Raw genomic sequence first — 21483 nt, 5'->3', positions numbered from 1 at the left:
TCATTTACATATTTGAAATATGGACCTTGTGTTCATTGATTGAGATATAGAGATAGCAGTGTAAACCAATTAAAAATGTAAACTAATCAGTTTTCTTTCGCATCCATGTTCAGTGGCTATTTCTTCCTAATTGTTTCAAATTAGAGCTTAGTTGGATGCTGGCTTCCCAGATGTCGTCACCACAGCCTGCTGGGGACACAGGGCTGAGTGTACTGTCTGCTGTAGTGAGGGAGAACTCTGCCTCCACAGTCGTAGCAGCATCTGGACGGGAGAAGGCAAGGACAGAATTTATTGAGAACTTGAAGTTTGGTTTAATGAGAGTCTTTTAATGCAGGGGAGGAGAGATGGGGGTGGTGGGGGGAGGGCAGCTTGATTCGGACTGGGTAAGGATCATGGTAAAGTAGTTCAACATTGGCTTTAGGGCTTACACTGTTGGTGCTTCCTGCTGAAGGGTGGATGGGTCTTGAAGGGAGTTCCTGTAATGAACAGTCAGTCAGTTGCCTGAGCGAGAGTCTTTTGGAAAGTGAAGCTATGCTAACGAAGACAATGGAATAGTAAGATCACGTTAATGTGGACAGTAAGCTGTGTGAAGTGGGTGGTTTTTGTCTTCAGTGTCCAAGCTGTGTGTGGCACCACATAGTTTCTGTTCTCGGATTTTGGTCAAAAGGTATCAGAGGCAGAAATAAGCATGATAGATGCTCCAGATGGCAGCTGCAGCCATGTGTTCAAAGCTGACTTTCATGGGTACTCATGGTCATTTCTTCATTCATTCAATAAGCGGATGTTTATAGAGCATGTACGTGTGCAGGTACTGTGCAAGGATAAAAGGTCCCTACCCTCTTGGCCTCTCACTCTTGTGTGGTACAGCGTTGTCTGGGTCTCTTTCAGATCATAAACAGTCAATAACCTTGTTTAACTGGCAGGTGTGTAACTCGAATTCTCGCTGCTTGCTTGTTCTAACAGATCTTGAGTGTTATTTTCGTGTTCGGTTGAAGATTAGGCTTGTCTTAAGACATGTCTTAATGTCTACGGAGTTCACTGGCCTGGATTTTTTTAATGTAGGCAAATTTCTTCTTTTGCATATTCCTAATGTAATGTTTACTGTGGGCCAGCTGTGTTCCAGGCACTGCGCTGTTGCAGTAGAAATATAGGTGTGCAAACTATACAAATTAGGCAATTTAAATATACACAAATAATCGAGACTTCAGCAGTCAATTGCCATTCCACTCCACAAATACTGAATGACTTCAGTTTGCCAGAGAGTATGCTAGGTGTCAGCAATGAAAAACTATGAGGGGCTGTAAGATAATATAGTTTGGAAACAACCAGAATGTAGAGTGGCCGACCCCACAGTGAAAACCCAGGCACACAGGCCAACCCGGAGCACTCTGTCAGGGGCACGTGAAAAGACGTGGCCGAGCTTTTTAAGCAACACACTGGGGTGGCTTTGGCAACGTTGAAATGATCCCAGGGATCTAGTAGATGGATGAAATCACCACTGTGAAGTTTGAGAAAGACCATGGTGTCTAGTTAGCTTCTCACCGGGGAAGAGGACCTTCATCTGAGGACAAAGGGTGGAAACGGAGGCTCCTTTGTGGTCTTAGGCACTAAGAGCCCGCCCTGCTGGAGAAGCAGCATCTCCTTAAAGGACACCTTAGAAATGCACGATGTCTGCTTCCAAAGGACCGTCTGTTCCTGGCACTTGTTTTCCCTGGATGACTTGACTGCATGTGACTGAAAGGTGATGTGAACTCAGACCATCGTGGGTGGAAAGAGCAAAGTACCAGCGATGAGTGGACCTGGCTCTAGCACCTGCTGGCCACCTGACCTTGGACAAATTACTTGACCTCGTTACATCTGTAAAATGAGGTGTTTGGATTAGAAGCTTTGGATGGTTCCTTCCAGCTTCGACATTCTTATGTCTAAATACGTGGTCTCTCGGATGAAATGTATGAAACTAACTTTGTCAAAGGAGGAGCTGTTATCATACGTTTTTCTCTCTTTCCAGTTTCTCTGCACAGAGAATCTCTCCTACACCTCGCTGTGAGATGGGGCCTGGCTAAGCTTTCCCAGTTCCTCTTGTGTCTCCCTGGGGGAGTCCAGGCCTTGGCTCTACCCAACGAAGAGGGTGCCACGCCATTGGACTTAGCTTTACGTGGCGGACACTCGAAGCTGGTTGAAGACATCACAAAGTGAGTCTGCAACTTGATTGTTTCTCTCCATCTGTTTCTATAAAGTCAGCCAAGCATTGTGGAAAAATGGAAATAGCCAAACCACAAGCTGATATTGGCTTGTTTTACCATTAGTTCCCAGATATAAAGTACAGATATGCATATAGTACATAAACTGATATACAGATATATTTGGTATTAACATTTCCTGGGGGAGAAGGGGTTAGGGAGAAAATGTCTCAAAAGGCTCTGCAGGGGCCATAAGAAGAAAAAAGGTTGGGAAACAGTAGTCTAACCCCCACTTATTTTTCAGGTTTCAGTTTAAATGTCACTTCTTCAGAGAGGCCTTCTTCTATGTTATGGTCTTTTGTGATTATGATACTTCACAGTAGTAATTGTGATTAAAATTATGATTCACACTATTAATCATAATTTAGAACTCTGTATGCATAGTGACCATCTGTTTCATATGTCTCCCTCCTAAATCACCTGAGAGCTGAAACTATTTCTGTTTTCCCCACGGCAGTATTTTTAGTGCCCTGTTCAACAGATGACATTCACTGAAAGAATATAAACTTTTGTTGAACCAGTGAATAACACACAAAACTTAAGATACTAGGTAGGCAATGGGGTAGTTATTAGGATCTAGTGAAATAATGTAAAGGAAATAATTTGTCAGCTGTAAGGTTCTCTATTGATGATATCAACACTTTCAATGAATAGTTAATGTATTGTTGGTTACTTAGAATGGTTCAGATTGGTGTTATTCTTATGAAAGGAGGATTCATATATAGTGATTTTCTTGACTTAACATGTGGCAAAAAAATAGATAAATGGGAAAGTACATTGAAAATTACAAAGTACTACATAAATATTGTCAGTGTTATTCCATGGTATGTCTCAATGGACTGGTTCTTCTTGCTGGCTCATGGAACTCAATGTGATTAATTTATGGTTATATGTTGCATAAATGGATATTGGAGTAGAAGTCAGCTGTTGTGTTTTTCCCCCCTCATTTGGTCAAATGACCATCAGCCAAAGGAATAGCCCATCCAAAAGGAATTACCCTTTTCTTTGCTCTAATACAACCCCACTGTCTTGGCTAACAAGACCAAGGCAGGACTACCTCCTTTGACTTAGTCATTCTGGATAGTTCAGTGTCACACTGAGGTCCTGGAGGCTGGCTTCTTCATTGTCTATAGCTTTGTTATCTTTCTACTGTGTCCAAGACCAGAAGATATTATGTGTTTTTAAAAGTTTACACCTCTAATAAATCCATTCATGGAGGGGATTAGAAGTAGACAGTAAGCTAAATTCTTATTCTATGATGGAGCTTCCATTTTCTAAATGAGTAACAATGATCTTATTGCTCAGGCTCGGAGTCCACTCACCTCAGTGGTTTGTTGTTGGCACGTCTGGAAGATTCTGGAGTCCCTGCCAGTAATTAGCATTGAGAGTTTGAGGAGATGCTCTAAATCTTAGAGTTCAAGATTTGGATTTTTATGGATCTCTTTTCATCATACCGTATGATGAAGATAACATTTATTTGATTGCAAGTATACTACATTTTTGTAAAGCAAGCAGTCATTAATAAAATGGGGTCACGAAAGAATTAGAAAGAGGCATAGACCTAGTTCTGTGAAGTGAGGAATCTGGGAGCAATCTGTGGGATGTGACAGCATGCTGAGGTGGCTGTTGTCTTGGGGTGCTAACATTTTCCTCCTGAGGCTTCTTTACTGTTGTAATTGCATGACCTTATAAGTCATCCAGAATATTGTGTTACTAACCGCAAAGCCCACATATAGCTAATAAATTTGCAATTGTTCTTAGCCAAAACATAACAGAAAATAAGCTTATATGCAAGAATTTAGTTTGGGAATATTGTTCCTTTGTTTACGAGTGTATTCAAGACTACAACAGCATCAGATTCATGGGTGTTTTAACTTGCATGAGAAAATGATTTCCAACAGTGGACCAGCGTGTTATGACTGTCTCACTTGTTTGGGACATCCAAACCTCACCATGCTCCCTGGAGATCCTATCTGTTTTCCCTTGTAATCACCTAATAAACTCTTGGCTGCCAGCTAATTTATTCTACATGTGGCCCCATTAAAGCAAGAGGCATCTTTCCAGATTAAAAGGAGAATGAAATAAGGTAAAGTACTATATTTAAAAGTCAGTACTGTTTCATTATTTATATAAATCTTTAAAGTGTGTAATATATGTGTATGGCTTTTCAATCGACATCTCTAGGTGGAAAAACAAAGATGGCTTCATCAGGACCTGTTTACTGGTCTTATGTATTGTTAGTAGGTGGCTTTCCAGGATCGTCTTGCCCGTTGGATTTGTAATGTCGGGGGCACTGAGGGTCTTGGGGTCTTGGGGTTGGTGTCTCCAAAGCTGTGCATGGTTTTGATTTGTGATGCTTCAGTTTCCAGGGCAGACGTTCCCCGGGCTTCTCCCGAGCGCAGCTCAGCGAAGATGCCTCCCTGCGGTATATTCATTCGTCAGAGACGCTGACCCTGACGCTTCACCACACAGCCGAGCATTTGCTGGAGGCAGATATTAAACTCTTCAGGAAATATTTTTGGGATAGAGCCTTTCTCATCAAGGTTTGTGCTCAATTATTCTGTTATACAGTAACTCACGCTCCTTGAGAGTGTAGGCAGTAACTCGTTGTTTGGGGAACAGTATTTTTGGGGGTAACTCTTTCTTTTCTAATGGAACCTTGGGGGACATGGCATGGAAACTGTGTTACATCAGTAGAGTAAAGATGATTATATAATATTTTGGCAATAGAAAATAATGTGTGTAATATTCTCGTTTCCTTTACTTGTCATGAGCCAGCCCTACCAGTGCTGGGTTTTAATATGCTCATACTGGATATTTTCTGATCTAGAATTCTTACCGAAGGCAGTTGCCTTTAGGGTCGTTTTACATGTGTAATGTCTGCTTGAGGGCTCCTTTATGGCTTTGGTGCATTTAAGCATTTGTTCCAGAGTGCAGATTCTTCTTGAATGGGGACTGGTGATCTAAAACCAGTACTTTCTCAAAGCGGCTTTTCCACCTCCCACCACGGCCCAAACACCAGCCTTGAGTGCTGTCATAGCGTGCCTGTCTCAGGTTTGAAAGAGCTCATCTTCATCATTATTATTTTTTTGTGGGATCTGGAAGAATATAAGGAATATTTAGACCTTTTAGTCATTATTAAGCAGAATGTGATATTGAGTAAAAGGCCTCGAGTCAGTGCCATTGGTGGTGCTCCAGGGTGTACGGGTTCAGTCACTGGATCCCGTGACGCCCCTCGCACCGCGTCCTCGAGTACGCTCGTTAAATAAGGCACAGGGTGCATGCGTGTACAGGCTCCACAGAGCGAAGAGTCAGTTTAGAAAACTGATATTGTCATTTATCACAGTTTTGGCTTTTGTAAAATGTTTGCTTCATAAAATTAAAGATTTAGCCAAAGATATTATATATCAAATAAAGATTATTATTGGCTTACTCCATATAAGGTTTTATTTAAACAATTAAAAGGAAATGTGCTCTTTAGAGTATAAAGTACTTCTCTTTGTGGGGTTTTAGGACATTTAGTGTATAATTTTTTGGCATGTGGCATGGTATTTCCGTATTTGGTTAAGGATACTTGTCGTTTAAAGACCCTAAGCCCTCAGTGTCCCTGTGGCCTCTCACCCAGGCGGGCGGAGGGCTGGCCTTGCGAGCAGCGTTCCTCAGGATGAGCTCGTCTCCCCGTGGCTCCATCAGGGCAGAGCTCAGCAACATATGTTCTTAGAGGGGGCACTCAGACCACAGCATGGCACCCGGTGACAAACTCCCAAAGAGGATAGGGTGTGCTCTCTGTATCTAGCAAAACGTATCGAACATTCACGTCGTTAGAAGATCTTCCAGCTTCTTAGGCTGGATTTGTGATTTCTCATCACACATTTGGGATAATACTGATGACCTGAGGAAGATTTAGGAGGAGTAAATCTAAATACTTCAGTAATTTCTTGTAGTGAATTTTATAGTAAAAAAGACCAAAGGGAGATCGCTTTCCAGTTTCTGAGATTGTCATTTTATGGGAAACACTCGCTGACAGCGTCAGTTGCACCGGGCTGCCCTGTGTTCTGGCTGGCAGCCTTCGTCTTTTTTGCTTCCTACTTGGAGTGTGTGGCTGGCTAGTGAGGGGGGAATAGTGCTCCGGTTCTTTAGAACCTCCAAAGTCATTAATTTTTACCTGCCCGACAAAATGTTGCTATAGTATTCTTGGGTTTAAAATCTCTCTGTGGCACTTCTTCCTGGGTTAGATGTTATTAAATGTAAGCAGGTGGTAATTGTTATATAGGTTGTCCACACTAGAGCTTTACAATTTGGGGAAACAAATGAGATAACGTATAGTCATAAAGTACTCATGCTTTATTACCTCTTAGATGTCTGAAAGTCTGTTTTTATATGACAGCTATGCACGATACCTTTGATCTGAGGGACTAATTTATTCTCAGTGAGGAGATGGCAGCCTGGTGTCAGACACCAGCATTGCCTGATACCCTTTCCCCTAGGCTTGGCGGTTGCCCTCGTTGACAGACAGGGTTTCGGGGTCATGGCTGACCCCAGCTCAACATGTGGAGCAGGTGCTGTCTTTGCCCTGAGCCGACGTGCTGAGCCCTCCTCCAGCCCGGGTGCTCAGGCTGCCGTCTCCTCACTGCACCCAATATGCACGTGCTCTGTCCGTCCTTCAGGTGCACAGGGGGCCCTAGGCAAGAGAATGCTGTGTCCTGGGGGCGAGGCTGGGGGCGTTAATGGCCCTGGAGGGTAGGTGCCTGGGTACTTCTTGTTCCATACCCCTTAGTGGTTTGGTAAATTGTGTATATTTTCATATTCTTTCTGCTCTGGCCTCAGGATGTTCTGAAATAGCTAGGAACCAGGCGCTTGATACACTGAGCTTACTAAGGTGCCCATGGGACTCTGGGGTCTGTCAGTGGCAGGCTGCCTGCCCAGGTTTGCCCCGGGTTTCTTTTGGAACTCGTGCTGCCGAGTCTTGGGCTGTTTTACCATTTGGTGCTTCAACACTTCATTCTGTTTCTGCACATTTTCACTGGCTCTGGGGAATCCATCTGAAAAGAAAATATAGCTTGCTCTGAGAGGATGCTCCTCTCAGGCTCCCCAGCCTGGTCTCGGCGGGACGGCCCGTACCTGCCATTCATCATGAGTCCTCCCGGTGATGGAGGTCCTCTCCCATCGTCTGAGCCCCGCCATCCCTGTGTCTTAGGGTGTGGATGGCGGTGGGTCTCAGCGGCAAGATGGAGGTCTCTCTCCAGACCTCCCCAGGCGGTGCCTGCGGCCTGTCCCAGCCCCCAGATCCTTGACTGCGGTTTTTATCTCTTTGTTGCGTATTTGAAGCCTCAAACGGTTTTCAGTGTCTTCTTTTTCTTCCTTTCTTAGGCTCTTGAAGAGCAAGCAGCCAGGCCAGAGGAGAGATCAGATATGCCCTCCAGTGCTGCAGAAACCCAAGAAGGTAGGCGTGCTCCTTGCCCCCTTGAGGGACCCGGAAGGTGCTCAGGACCGACTGGTTGGCTGGTGCTTGAAGTGCGCCGTGGGCAGAGTGGGAGCCAAGGGCCTCGGCGGCAGGATCAGGGCTGTGGGTACAAGGCCTCGGGTCCTCCGACAGCATCGAACGAAGTGAACTGTTTCTACTTTAGTTCAACTGGCGTTTATTGAGAGCCGACTGCCAGCCCCTGGGGCCGGATCCTCCCTCGTTCCTGACTTTCAGGGTGCTCTCCTGATGCACAGATCGCTCTCCTTGTTCCCAGGTTTGGCTTGTTCCTTCCATTCAGTCCTTCATCAGTCACCTGCTAGCTGTTCCTCCTTCGTGGAACTTCTACTGTGTGCTGGGCTAGCGGCTTTTACAGAGGGTGGAGACTGTGAAGGTGTTTCTGTGACATGAGGGTCAGGGAACATCACTGGCATGTAGAGGTGGAGGCCAGGATGCTGGATGGTCTTCAGGGAATAGACAATCCCACTCAACCCAGGCTGTCCTGCTCACTGTTCGCAGTCCTGATGGAGCTTCAGAGACTGAATATATAAATCTCCTTGAGGTGGGAGTCCTGCCCAGAGGTCTATTTTTTATAATACATCATCACTACTCCGTTCCACATTGAGCACAGGGACTCACGTTGGTGCCGCACTTGTTCATAACACCCACTCATTTGCAGGAATGTCATCCTTCCACATTTCCCCCAATGGGCATGTGATCTCTACCTCAATTCAGGTTCTTGTCCCTTTTCCCTATACAAATGTCTCTTCTGTTAGCAAGTCCTAGTAGTAAACATGAGTTTTCACTCTATGGAGCATTCTTACCTCTGTTCTTGAATATTCCTGTCCTTCTTGTCTGGAATGGGTTCTGACTTTGTTTTGTCTTTTTTCCAAAGCTTGACAGTTTACAAGAATCTGACCACATCACTATGTCTTCTTGGGTACTGAGGGCAATGGTTTTACATGTTGAAATTCGTATTATCTTATCAGTTACTTTTCTTTTGTGTTATATTTTAGAGTATACGTTGACTTTTGTTTTTTGAAATCATATGTGAGAATAGGGTTCTGTGTGTTTGGGGGGTAGGGTTATGTTATCTGTTGATTTCAGGAAAGGGGAAAGGGGTGTTATGAAATACCTGTTAATGTAAAGGGACAGTGATCTGATCAAGCTGAGATCCACCATGCTGGAGGCTGGGTTTAGGGAGGAAAAATAGGACAAGACCCTTGAGCTTATGTACCAATGTCAACAGCTGATTATTTGGTTCTGCTTTTAACTGACGCCATAGAATATTTGCATTCTGGGTATCTATCAGATAGTATAATCTTAAACTCTTTGGCCCCGTGTTTGTTAAAAAGTAGTCCTGGAGAGGAATATTTCTGTGTGGCCCGTCCACATTGCACACGCTCCTGGGTTAACTCTGCGCAGCTGAGCTTCCTACCCAAACTGCAGCGGCTTGGAAGCCCCGTGGAACTGCCCTCGGTACGCTCCCCTGAGGTTGTGCTGGCCATGCTGAGGGAGTTGTGGCCGCCCTGCTGCCTGAGGAGGTGGCAGGTAACTTCGCGCTTCCTCTGTGAAGCCCTGTAAGGGAAGCCTCTCTCTGGTCTTGTGTTGGGAATGTGGCTTCTCCTGAGTGGCTGGCTTTCCTTTACTTCTGTAAGAGTAGCTGATCAGGTTTCTTACTTCTAGTTGGCTGATAAAAAACTTGCAGCTAAGTTTCTGGCCTGTCAGTTGCAAATATGTCGGCTCCTCCTGGCTGCGTTTTTGTATTACCCTTATTTCTTATGTAAGCCTTCACCCTTGCTTTTCTTTATTTTAAAATCAACTTCTGGGTTTTCCCTTATTGTCTTATATATTTTTCTCCCTTGTAATCCACCTTCAAACTAACTTAGAACAAAATGAGGTTGAAATAAGTACTTAAATTCCAAGTTCATGCCCTTAAGGGGCTGACACTTTTGGATGGGGGCAGAAAAACAAACTGTCCCAGCACATTATGATAAGCGCTACAGGAGTATATGCAAAGAGCTCTAGGAAACTCTGGAGTGTGATGGTGGACGCGACCCTGGAGCTGTGATCTAATGGAGGGAAGTGAATTCTAGACAGTGGAAATACACGCGGCACCGAATCCGGACCCAGATGATGCATTGGAGGAAAGGCAGGTTACCTGGACTATGGGTGTGTGTGTGTTGATGCCAGGAACATTGACTGAGAGCGAGGCGGATCTGAGTGGCGGATCTGAGGGCTTGTACGTGAGACAAGGGACTGGAGCTCCACCCTGACCCACGGGGAGCTGTTTTAAGCAAATTAGATTAGATCATTATTTTAGGAAGTTTATTCTGTGAGAGTGTGGAGAATGGATTGGAGGGGCCAGGGGGCTGCTGAAAGTCACGTAGCAGAGGGTCTGCTCTGTAGCAGTGTGATGAGACTGGACGGGTTGCGGATGAGTATGTCTTGAAGGTGTAGGACGTCAGGTGGGTGTCACGGGGAGGGCCGAGGGCAAGTCCTCTGTTCCTGGTGTGTTCCTGGGTGGGATAGGCCCTCTAGGATGCAGATTTGGGACAAAAAAAGGTACTCAGTTTTAGACAGGTTGAGTCTGCTGGACCTAAAGGGCAGCCAAGTTAATACACCTGCGAGCTGGACTGAAGATGCTCAACCAATAAGCAAAAACACTTGGACAGAAACTTAAGTCCTCTAACTCCAGATAGTTAAGGTGTGTATTTTGTAGGCCTGCTAGGCAATGCCTTTGTCTTCCTTGGAGGACATGTTTGAAACTGTGCTCACACTCCAGCAGATGGCAGTATTCAACTACAGTGGAAATACTCAGTGAGTGTCCATTCATGAGGCCGGACGAGACTCAACTGGAAGAACAAAACATCTGAGCTTTTTTTTTTTTAAACTCCAAAAGTAAACTTTCCCTGTGAGATATACTGGAAGGGTCTCAATAGATCATGCTCTTCTGTTCCTCCTGGGGCGGTGGGAGCGGGGGAAGCTCTTTGCTTGTGTCTGCAGCTGTCTTTGATGGAAAGACTCTCTCATAACTTTAGCCTCAAAATTAACTTTGCTTTTTCTGTTAGTGTGATAAATGGTTTCATTATTGTCTCCATAATCTCATGATTATAATTGTACTCCCAGAATGATGGGAACTTATTCCAAAGGAATTAAATGGCCAAAAAGTCCTCTCAATGTTAATATGTTCCAATTAATAAGCTAATTGTTAGTTTTTATTAATAAGTTAATCATTAGTTTTTATTAATAAGCCAATCATTAGTATTAATTCACCAATTGGCAGTTTTGTCCCTTGCTGCCTTTGTCCTTATTTGATCTCTTACCCTAAGATTTCCTACAGAGCATTAGACAGAACGCCAATCTTGGAAGATGCTCTGAAAAATAAGGATTCTTTGGCCAAAGAAGATTTTTTTGGCCAGAAAATGCTGTATATGAAACGTCCATGTCAGAGATTCAGAATACATGTAATGTTCCGTAGGTTCTAGGAAGTCTTGCAGTCAAGAAACCTGTTGGCTGGTGCAGTGTCACTGGTGAATATGAATGTTAGAGATTATTTCTAGTTCCGTTATAGTTTGGCTGTAAGAAACATGTTTATTAAGTTTGGTAAGTCTGGTTAAGAGGGGTAATCCTTCCTTCTGGGTGGGCCTTGAAGGTAAGATTAATCAGCCTTTAAAACAGAATAGCTTGGAGTTGCTGATAACATTATCTGTGGAAGGTTGCTATAGCAATGCTGGTTTGATTGCACCGTGCAATTGGTGGCACAGCGGTGGATGTAAAAGGATCCTCATAATTTAGCAGAAACTCGCCTGGAGCAATTTAATTAAACTCAGTGGAATGAGTGCCCAGTTCTTTAAAAGCCCTGAGATACAGTTCCATGAAGTCCTAGATTAGTTAAAGGCACGATTATCCTGAATCCGCACATGGCCCCAGATATTTTTGATGATTTTAGGATAAAGGTTTTAAAAATTTGTATGTTATTTAAAAAATGATGTAGAAATTTTATGAAGATTTTTCTATTTTAGTATAATTTGTAGTATTTGAAAATAAAACAAAATTGCATTAGCCTATAAGGAAAAATGTACACTGGCAGTGTACACAGATGAGCTTTTTGAGGGGGCAAGAAGCTGGGATCTGAGCACAGTACCGGATGTGTTACTGCGCCCGGATTACCAGACCACGGAGCCTCCTTCGTTAGCGATCTTGAATAAAACGTGTCCTATTCTTGATAGATCTCTCAGTACAGAATTCTTTAGAAATGCAGAATCATTATCATTTGAGAGCTTATGGTCTGAAATGCCTTTAAAGGAATATGCCGTAAAGGGCAAAATAAAAATGTGAGTGACTCTCTAGACGTCTGTGCAGACGTGTCTGTGGAAATTGTGGTTCTGGTTGCCCTCGCCTGCTTTTTTAGCATCTCGGTGGTATCTTCCCCACATACCCAGTTGTTCAGGTTAGGGTATGCGTGTTTTGAAACAAAACCCTTACTGTGCTCCTATAATGTGGTAAATTCCATGGTAGGTGCTTCGCATCAGTTTTCTGCTTCTAGGCAGTGGGATGGAAAGCTTTACCTTCACTTAGTGTTTTGGGCTTTGCCGCTTAAACAGCAGGGTTTCGAAGGGTGAGCTGGTCCATCTTGACGTTCAAATCACTGGCCATGCTGTTCGCGAACATGTTACTCTGCTGCCACCTGGAGGCCTCGTATGGGGTGTGCATTTAAAGGTAGGCGGAACCTCCCGGGAACAGAAGCTTCCAGGCTGGGTGTCAGCTACCGCCGTGTCCTTCCTTAGTCTCTATCAAGGTCAGTTGACTTGACCATACGAAACTGAGGCTATTGCTTTTTCTCTTTTCATTTTAGAAGCTAGTATGCATTATGAGTTCAAGAGCAGTAAACTATGGTGGAGTGCACATATCTTATTAATTAGCTTATTGGATACAAAGCAAATTCAAAGTAATTGTTATGCAGAGTTTTAAAACATATCCTGACTTTGGGATTGCTGACTTCTCTGCTCCATCCTCCCCTTATTATGATTCATGGTGGGAAGCCACGTAAATGAAAACCTTATGCTTTTTCTAAGCAGACACGTGAATGAGAACCCCTAGCAGTAAGAAGAGCTTGAATAAATCCGCGTGGAGGTTTGAGGCCTGAGGTGACATAAATTAATCAGAGCTGCAAAGTGGAGCAGGGAGCATCCAGTTAATGCCCTGGGCAGGGAGGCTGAGGGTCCAGATGCCTGGGACCCAAGATGTGGCATTTTAATACGCATTCAGGGTAAAGATTTTTAGCCATCAGCCCTTGCTAGGGGTGCCCAACACTTTGATTTCCCCCCAGGCCCAAACCTGCTTTTGGTAGTTATTTTGACAACAGTGGCTCTTGTTTACGGGCAGCTGAGCGGTTTGGGGAGAGAACCAATCAGTCAAGACACAGAGAAAAACAGCTCTTAACTGTGCCTTCCTGTTCACCCCAGAACATCCCGACCACTGATGTTTCCAGGAAAGCCTTTATTCAGAACGAAGGCACGGCCAGCCTGGGCTTGTTTAGCTCAGCCTGACACTGTCCGAGTCGGAGCCCAGGGGCTGCGCTGGTGTCCGCGACTTCCAGCGAGGTGCGAGGAAGGGCCAGACCTCACCTAGAGTGAGTTATTGCTGTTGTGAAACGTATATGAAATCTGCAGTATTTGAGGAAATAGACGTGTGAGTTTCCTTCCTCAGGTGGGCGTGAGTCATGTCCTTAGAATCTGTGTGATTTTGAAGAGCTTTCGGACAGGGAACAGCCTTTCTTCTGAATATAGGGCATTTATTTATTTAATGATCGTTTTTTTCCTCAGGATTTCCTGTGAGAGCCCCTGGTCTTGTTTACATCTCGGTCTGCACAAATAATAGCAGAGTGTGGGCAGTCTGGTCATCAGATGCTCTGCAGAGAGCTGGTTTTTAAGAAATCTAATCTAAAAACGTAGCCCAGCACAGCCGGCTGCTGGGCAGCTCATTTCTATCTGTCATCCAGTTCCTTCTTCTTTTTAACGAAAGCTCCTACCAGCAGATCCTGATGAGACTTATTCCTTTTGCAGAGATTAAGGATTTGGTGTCTGGCAGATCATTTCCTGAGGAGGAGGATGTAAAGGTAAGGATTCCCCGCCGGTCTGTCTTCTTTGCCCTTCTCTGCAGAGTTGAGGTGGAAGTGATGCTCTAGTGGTAATAAAAATAGAACCCTCCCCCCCCCCCCCCAAAATACCAAACCCCCAGGGATGTGCCCCAAGCCACATTCAGAATAATTTACAATTGTTTCCTTTATTGAGTTTTCAATCTTTGCTCTTTGTGGCCAACCCTAGCTGTCTTCCTGGGTTGTAGTTGTACGTTCAAGGTGATTGAGTACATTTTCCAAGACAAATTTGTACTTGAAGATGCTCTCTACAGATGTTGGCCAACCACGCGACTGTGAGAATAAACCTGGGAAGTATTCTCTGAGAATAAAATTACGGCAGATAGCTTCCAGGCATGTTCCAGCCTGAGATGGAGCCTTTTTTTATTTTTAGCTTCAATATTAATTAAGTACAAGACTAGTTTTCTGTTTAAACGTGGGGGTACATGTGACATGTCTTTACTGATGTTTTCTAAGGTGGTTTTTCCAGTTTATGAAATTAAAGAAACAAACATTAGTGGATCATGTAAATAATGTTTTAGACACCCATCTGACCTTTTCTTTTCCAGTGTGCGAAAAGCCTGGCAGTTCAACTGAATGAGTATGAAGACCGGGACAGTCTAGATTTGGGTATGTTCTGAGATGTTGCTTTCCCCTGCACTCACAAGGGTATCACAGACCCAGGTATACAGAGGACAAAAAAAAAATACGGTTTAAAATAAAATCTTCCTTCCTGGGAGCCTCATCTCTCTCTTGAAACCCAGCCAATTCAATGTTCCTTGCAGCATCAGTCAGCTCAACATCTGACTCTTGCTTGCTGCTTTCTGCCCCCTTCTCTGTCTCAGAAGGTTCTTTTAGAATCGATTATCATTTTCTTTGCAGATAGTCAGGTGACTTTTTTTTTTTTTTGAGGAAGATTAGCCCTGAGCTAACTACTGCCAATCTTCCTCTTTTTGCTGAGGAAGACTGGCCCTGAGCTAACATCCATGCCCATCTTCCTCTACTTTATATGTGGGACGCCTACCACAGCATGGCTTTTGCCAAGCGGTACTATGTCCGCACCGGGGATCTGAACCCGAGAACCCCAGGCCGCCGAGAAGCGGAATGTGTGCACTTAACTGCTGTGCCACCGGACTGGCCCCATCAGGTGACTTTTTAAAATCCAGCTTCAGGGGTTGAGTCTCCATTTAGGATCTAAAAAACAAAACAAATCAAAACAAAGAAGGCGATCAAAGCTTTTCCTGAGCAGTTTCACTCTGAGCCAGATGCTGGCTTGGCGTTTGTCATGTTACCTGGTTCCTATGAAGTAGGCAGGCATGACCAGCTTCCATTTCAGGTGAGGCCACTGGTGGAGTCACTGGTGGAATTCAGACTGATCCCTTCATTCCGCCGGGCCCCACATCCCCAGGCTTGCCACTATCCTGTTTTGATACCCAGTGGGACCCCTCGGAGCTGAGCCTGTGTCATCTTAGCCCCTGGACTCAGGAAAAGACCAGATGCTTGTCCTGGGGTGTGAGTGTGATGTGAGTGTCCTTTCAGAGGAGCCAGAAGCTCCGTTGGCCAGTGAAGGTGTTTCCTCCCATGGACCTGGGAATTCTCATCTGCTCAAAAGCATTCTAATTCACAATTCCCTGAGGGCACCTCCCCAAATCTCCTCCCTGGGCGTTTTCTAGTTCTTTGGGGTTAATCGGGGATCCAGACTTACGTTCTAAGTTAGAGCCTCATGAAGCTTTTGGGGATTTGAGGACATACGCAGGCTAGGCTATCAGCAGATGCCTTGTCTGGGCACCTGGGTGGTCTGTGAAGACCTCGGGGCTGCTAAGTGGGAAGCAGATAAGCACAAAACTTCCCAGTTGGTTTCTTGCAGCTCTGCGAAGCTGAGGCAGCTCACACACCTGGAAGGCACCTGGGCAGAGCAGCATGAAGAGTTGCAGGGGGTGAGGTGGTGGCGGCGCTGGCGGCAGCCCAGTGCTCAGGCTGACATGAGGTCAGGGAAGAGCAAGGCAATGCCCAGGGTGAGTTTGATGATGCAGGCAGTGGGCCTGCAGAGCCTGGCGGGGCAGAGGGCCCGCTGGAGGCCAGGGGAGCATTGCCGGCGCGTTTGGCAGGCACGCCACACAGCAATCACAACAGTTGGGAACTCATGAATAAAGCAGAGCATGGAGGAAGCACCCTCAGCGTTGGTCAGTTGGGCTGCTGGTAGCTTGGCCACAAGTCAGAGGTGGCCTCAGCATCTCCCTGCCTGAGGTTCTGCTGAAATTGGAACAGAAACAGCCTGTACCAAGCAATAGGCATGCCTTTAATATCTCTGCCGTACAAGGTCAGAGTAATAATTCACTTCCAGGAGGGGGGAAGAGGAAAGTGAAAGGAAAGCAAACATCTCCGCATGGAGGACTGCTGTGAGCCTCTGGAGCGGGAGCGGTGCTGTGGCTCCTGCACACAGGATGTCTCGTCTACAGTTGCATCACGCTTCCAGGAATGTCAGCTTTGAAGAATGTTTACCAAGACAGATTGCTGGTGGGGGAGGAGTGTTGGCTCTTAAAAGTATGAAATAACAGGATTATTTTAATTCTGGGCTTTAAAAACTCACTCCATTCTCAAACTGGTGTCCCTGCCATGTGAGAAGACACATGTTAGGGAAACTGTAGCGGCTTGACCTACCCGGAGGGTCTCGTCGGTAACATCGTCGTGTCTGAGGAGGATTGCAGTGAAGAACTGGAGAGTGACGTGTGTCTGACTCTACTCCGGTGTTTTATGAAAAGGCTCATGAATGATTGTTCCCTGTGCTAGCATTTGCTTTTTTGTTCATTTAAACTTTTTGGATTAAAAAAAGTCACCTGACTTTATGCAAAGAAAATGATAATTGATTTTAAAAGAACCTTCTGAGACGGAGAAGGGGGCAGCAAGCAGGGAGCAACAGTCAGATGGTGAGCTGGAGGCTGGGACTGAAAACGGCTTTCCCCAAGGCTGCCTTGCAGCGGTTGTGTTATTTTCTATGTGCTTGTATTCTGCTCAGGCTCTAAGGAAACGCTGATAAATGCGGGGTCGAGGTCTGTGTCTTTGCTGACTTGTATCATTTAACATGGTTGATATGAGTCTAGTGACCTCATAGACCTTTCCGTGATGGTGGACACGTTCCATATCTGCACTATTCGGTAGGGTAGACAGTAGCCACGTATGTCTATTGAGCCTGTGATGCGTCGCCGAGAAACTGACTTTTAAATTTTATTTAGTTTATTGCACTGGATGTTCTCTTTGTGTTGTTGACCCGTCAGAACATCAAGAATCATACTGGCCGTTAGTTTATATCCTGAAAATGACTGTTGGTTGGAGGAATGACGTCTCGGGTGGGTGACAGCTGGTAAGCTCGTCTAAGCCAGTGCCCCAGGACCATCGCAGCAGGTAGTGACAGTAAGGTTACATTTGTGATGAGTCCAGGAGCCGTGGCCCCGTTCTGTGGATGCCGACGGGCCTGGCATTTTGCTCCAAGGGGAGAATATCAGTTGGAGGGCTGGGATCCAGTTCTGTTGCTGCTACGGTGGAGAGCAGGACTCCTCAGCGTCCGGTTCCTTCTCAGTGCAGGCGGGCAGAATAGGGGAGAGGGCAAAGCACTTGGAGGAAGTGGAAGAAGTGAAGGCAGATGAAAAGGGTCACTACGGAAATTAAGAAGGAAGAAAGGGTCCATTTGGCTCAAGTATATGGGACTAAATATGATTAAGAAGTAGAAGGTCAATAGTGGGCAGCAGCAAATGCTGTGCCGAGAAGGGACGTGAACATCCAGCGGGAGCAAGGGGACAGCCTGTGGGAGGTCCTGGGGTGGGTGAGCTTCGGCTGCCCTGTTGGAATCTACTGCGAACGAAGATGCAGAAACCATCACTGAATCAGCAGAGCTGGAAATGGCTTGATGAGATGCTGCCTCGCAAACTCTACTTTTGAAAGGTCGACTCTGAAACAATGAAGATGTGCGGCTGGTTAGAGAGTAAGGTTTCCTGTGAAAAGTGAAGCTCCTGCTTGAGGATTGAGAAACAAGAGTGCCAGTGTCTGAGGTGAATTACGGGAGCTCCTGGGAGGTGACACTCCTGCTTTCTCAGCAGGTGATATTCAAGAGTGCGAATGAGGTTGTGTGTGACAGACCGGATTTAGTGACGCTGACACCAAAGCCGATTTTCCTGCAATAATTTATTTTAGCTGTGGTCTGCACTGGAGTAAAGATGACTTCGAACTTACTTGGCTAAGGCTGTTTATTGTATGAGTATTTGGATGGAAAAAAATGAAAGACTGGTGAAACTGACATGTTCAAACAAGAGCCATGTGAGCGTGTTTTAACTTTCCCCTTGGGGGAAGGTGGCAGGGAGGTAGAGAGACCCTAGGGGAGGTGGGGATGGAATTGGCTGGCGTCATCCTCCTTGCTTGGGAAGTCCTGGGACCTTGAAGCTCTGGGCATGAAGCAGCACTGTGTCTGCTTTTCCAGGTTTGGCTTGCAGAAACTGGGCTTAGCGCGAGTGCCACAGAAGACTTTAAACAGAATATGGTGATAATTGAGCCATTTGGAAAAAATAGTCTTTTTAAATAAAAAAAATAAATGCTCATAGTAGAAAAATTAAAAATTTTAGAAAGAGTAGAAAAAGAGAAAAACATCCCTGTAATCATCCTACCCCAAAGCAGCTACTATTAAATTTTGGTATATTTTCTACCAGGATTTTTCCTATGCATCTATTTTTTATATAGTTGTGATCATGTAAACAACAGAATTTGGGTCCTGCTTTATTGATTTAACATATGCCAAAAGTAAGCTCTGTTTTAGAAGATAGCTTAAAATGGTACTGTAAATTTTTCTATCGAAAAAGATGGATTACTTTTGTAAGAAGAAAAGGAAAAGGTCATAGATTCTCCCCACAGATATTTATCAGCTAGGGCAAAACCCTCCTTTCTGTAATATGTATTTGGTTTTGTAGAGCAGCCTGGATGTCAGTATATCCTCAGGCTCGAATCACAGTTATTCTTTAATACTTTGGGTCACTTCATTGCTACTATTGTTTGTTACTTATGTGTAATATAAGAAAAAGAGAACCTGTTAGTGGGTGCTGGGACAGGGAGGGTGGGCACCACGGAGACAGATGAACCAAAGCTGGATGTGGAGGAAGCCTGACTTGATACCTAAAAAAAAACCCATCCAGACCAATCGGGAAAAGAAGGAAGCAGAAACAGACAGAAACAAACAGTAGGAAGTGAGGCGCTCAGATTGCTCACCCTAGACGATGCAGACCTTTCCTGACTGTGGACGGGACCAGAGGGAGCAGCAGAGGGCCCACACAGGAAGGCTGAGGACAACAGCAGCAAAGGGAAGCCAGAGGAAGTGCTCAGGAGTCCCATCGGGACAGCCCCTCCAGAACAGAATGTTAGGTGTGGGGTGAAGTCTTTTTTCAAGATCTCCGTTGGTGGGGATATCTCGGAGAGGTCTGGGCCATGGATTTTGGTGGTGAGCTGGGTGGAGACAGTGTGGTCAATAGTGCTAGTCTGACAAACCACCACGACGTAGCACTAACTGGTTAGTCTTCCTTTTCTTATGTTGACTAAAAGTCTGGAAATGGAATGAATGCTACTAAGCTATAAGAGCTTATAAAATAGCAATTTTAAGTTGCTTGTGAAAACAGTTTTCAGATGGCTCTAAACAGGATCTGAAGTGTGCAGTCTTAAGATCTAGGACCCATGTCAGTGGATGCTGGCCCTCTATTGGCTGTTATTTAATAACATGTGTATCTATGTTGAGATCTCAAGAATATTGCATGAAACATGAAAGAAAAAGGAGAGGGAATCTTTGTGGAGTTCCTATGCTTCTGAAAAATAAATCGTCAGCCTAATTTTGGGCAGAGCTCTCTGTGCCCCAGGCTACAGAAGCTTCTGTGAATTCCCTTTTTTCTCTTTTCTTTTTTTGGGGGGGTCATCTCTCTACCACAAACCAAAGCTTCCCAGCGATTTGGCTTTGAAGTAAAGGGGCTTGGGATGGAGAAACATCCCAAGAAGACCATTGGGAATGCAAAGCTATTTGTAAAAATTCTGACTCAAATTTTACTCTCTTTGTTGACTTCAATGAAATTTTCTTATTGCAGTTGTTGAGGTTTTAGAAATTGTTTTTGGTGGAAGAAGTTGCTGACTTATTGGAATCCTGCAGAATGTTATAAGCTCCACTTTGTTCCCTTGTCACGAGTGTTCAGCCTTTTATATTTGCGGCTTCATTGTTTGGATGAAATTCTCCTTGTGGAATGTGAATAAGGCATTTTTCTTTAAATTAGACAATTGGAATATTTATTGGCAGACTTTTATCCCATAAATTGAAAGAGAGAATTTTGGGATTTTTCGGTTATTATATACTTTGCACTAGGAAACATGAAGAAACTAAAGCCTTACTGGAGGCGTATAGTCTATGGTATTCTCTTCTTCTGATTAAAAAAAGAAAACCTATGTTAAATTGTAAGTCTCAGGTCTAGGACCCTGTCTGATATGAGGGTGGGTCTAGTGTTCTGCCTGATGTTTGCTCGGAAATGTACAAAGAACAAAATCAAAGTGAGTTAAGGTTAGGAGCGGCCAACCTAAGCTCTCGGTTACCCTGTGATTGTCAGTCACCTTTAATCATGCTGAGGCCCTGTCCCACCCCCAGAGAAGTCTGACTGAACTGGTCTGAGTGTAGCCTGGGCCTTGGCAGTTCTAAAGCCCCCAGGTGATTGTCAGGTGCCGCAGAGATTGAGAGAAACAACGCGGTCCCTTAGGGGGCTCTGCTCTGCTGAAATCATGCCTAACTTGCTGGGTTTCCCATAGTTTTGGAGTTGGGGGAAGGTGGTTCTGTTTTATCTCCACTGATTGCAAGAGAAGTTAATAGAAGCCAATTGGCATCAGGTTTGCAGACTTTCATTGATTAACACCGTCAGTATTATTGTAGATCTGTGGGAAATTGAAAACTTTGCAAAAATTTGTTGAAAGAATTTCCCAGCTACTTGAACCTAAATGAGATGATTAACTTTTAAAGATTAATGATTTTTAACGTTAAGAAGAAATCAAGTGATTGTAATTTGCTGTTACAGAGTCGGTAATTGGACTTTGAGGTGCACAGATTGGCGTGAAGGGAGGCGGGCTTACTCCAATGTCATAAGGCATTACGAGGACGTCAGCTGCTTGGCATCACTACGAGCAGTAGTCTAAACCTTCTCCTTTCATCTCAGCTTAATTTCTGAAATGTAATCGAGGGAGGGGGAAAATGGCAGTTCTCTCTCTGAACTCTAAATTTCTTATTCTCTAGCATAGGATCCTCAACTCCAAATAAATCAGCTTAGTGAGTAAGGAAATTCCATAGATGCCATCCCTAAAGATGCTATTTTGATGTTTAAATCAAATGATTAGATTATAAATTTCAAACAAGTATGCAATCTTAAGGAAACTACAACTAATTTATAAAACATGAAACAAATGAAAGATACGAAATATTTTCTGCAAACAATATTTGTAAAAGTTTTATATGGAAAGCTCCACCCAGGGATTTCTTCTCCTTTTCTTGTGTTGCGATACCTGTGTGTACAGACACTTAGTGCAAGAATTGCCCTCACAGAGGCATCACTGGGTGTGAACTGGATTGCAGGGTGAGTGTGTTT

At 44.6% G+C, this 21483-nt stretch overlaps 1 protein-coding gene across 35 annotated transcripts in view; it reads left to right on the top strand.

Annotated features, from left to right (window-relative positions):
* Positions 1 to 21483, top strand: part of ARHGEF28 (Rho guanine nucleotide exchange factor 28) — a 273620-nt gene that overhangs the window by 126498 nt on the left and 125639 nt on the right. For 26 of the 35 annotated variants that reach the window (XM_070233456.1, XM_070233455.1, XM_070233468.1 and 23 more), the window contains 5 exons: positions 2009 to 2192; positions 4603 to 4783; positions 7611 to 7683; positions 13770 to 13822; positions 14410 to 14470. In XM_070233456.1, coding sequence (XP_070089557.1) covers positions 2009 to 2192; positions 4603 to 4783; positions 7611 to 7683; positions 13770 to 13822; positions 14410 to 14470 — 552 coding nt within the window. The remainder of the gene's footprint in view (positions 1 to 2008; positions 2193 to 4602; positions 4784 to 7610; positions 7684 to 13769; positions 13823 to 14409; positions 14471 to 21483) is intronic. The other 9 variants (XM_070233473.1, XM_070233448.1, XM_070233447.1 and 6 more) reach the window with 1 other exon arrangement.

This window comes from Equus caballus, chromosome 14, assembly GCF_041296265.1.
Source record: "Equus caballus isolate H_3958 breed thoroughbred chromosome 14, TB-T2T, whole genome shotgun sequence".
Lineage (NCBI taxonomy): Eukaryota > Metazoa > Chordata > Mammalia > Perissodactyla > Equidae > Equus > Equus caballus.
Note: the sequence above shows the minus strand (reverse complement) of the source record. Positions and strands in the feature narration are given on the sequence as shown.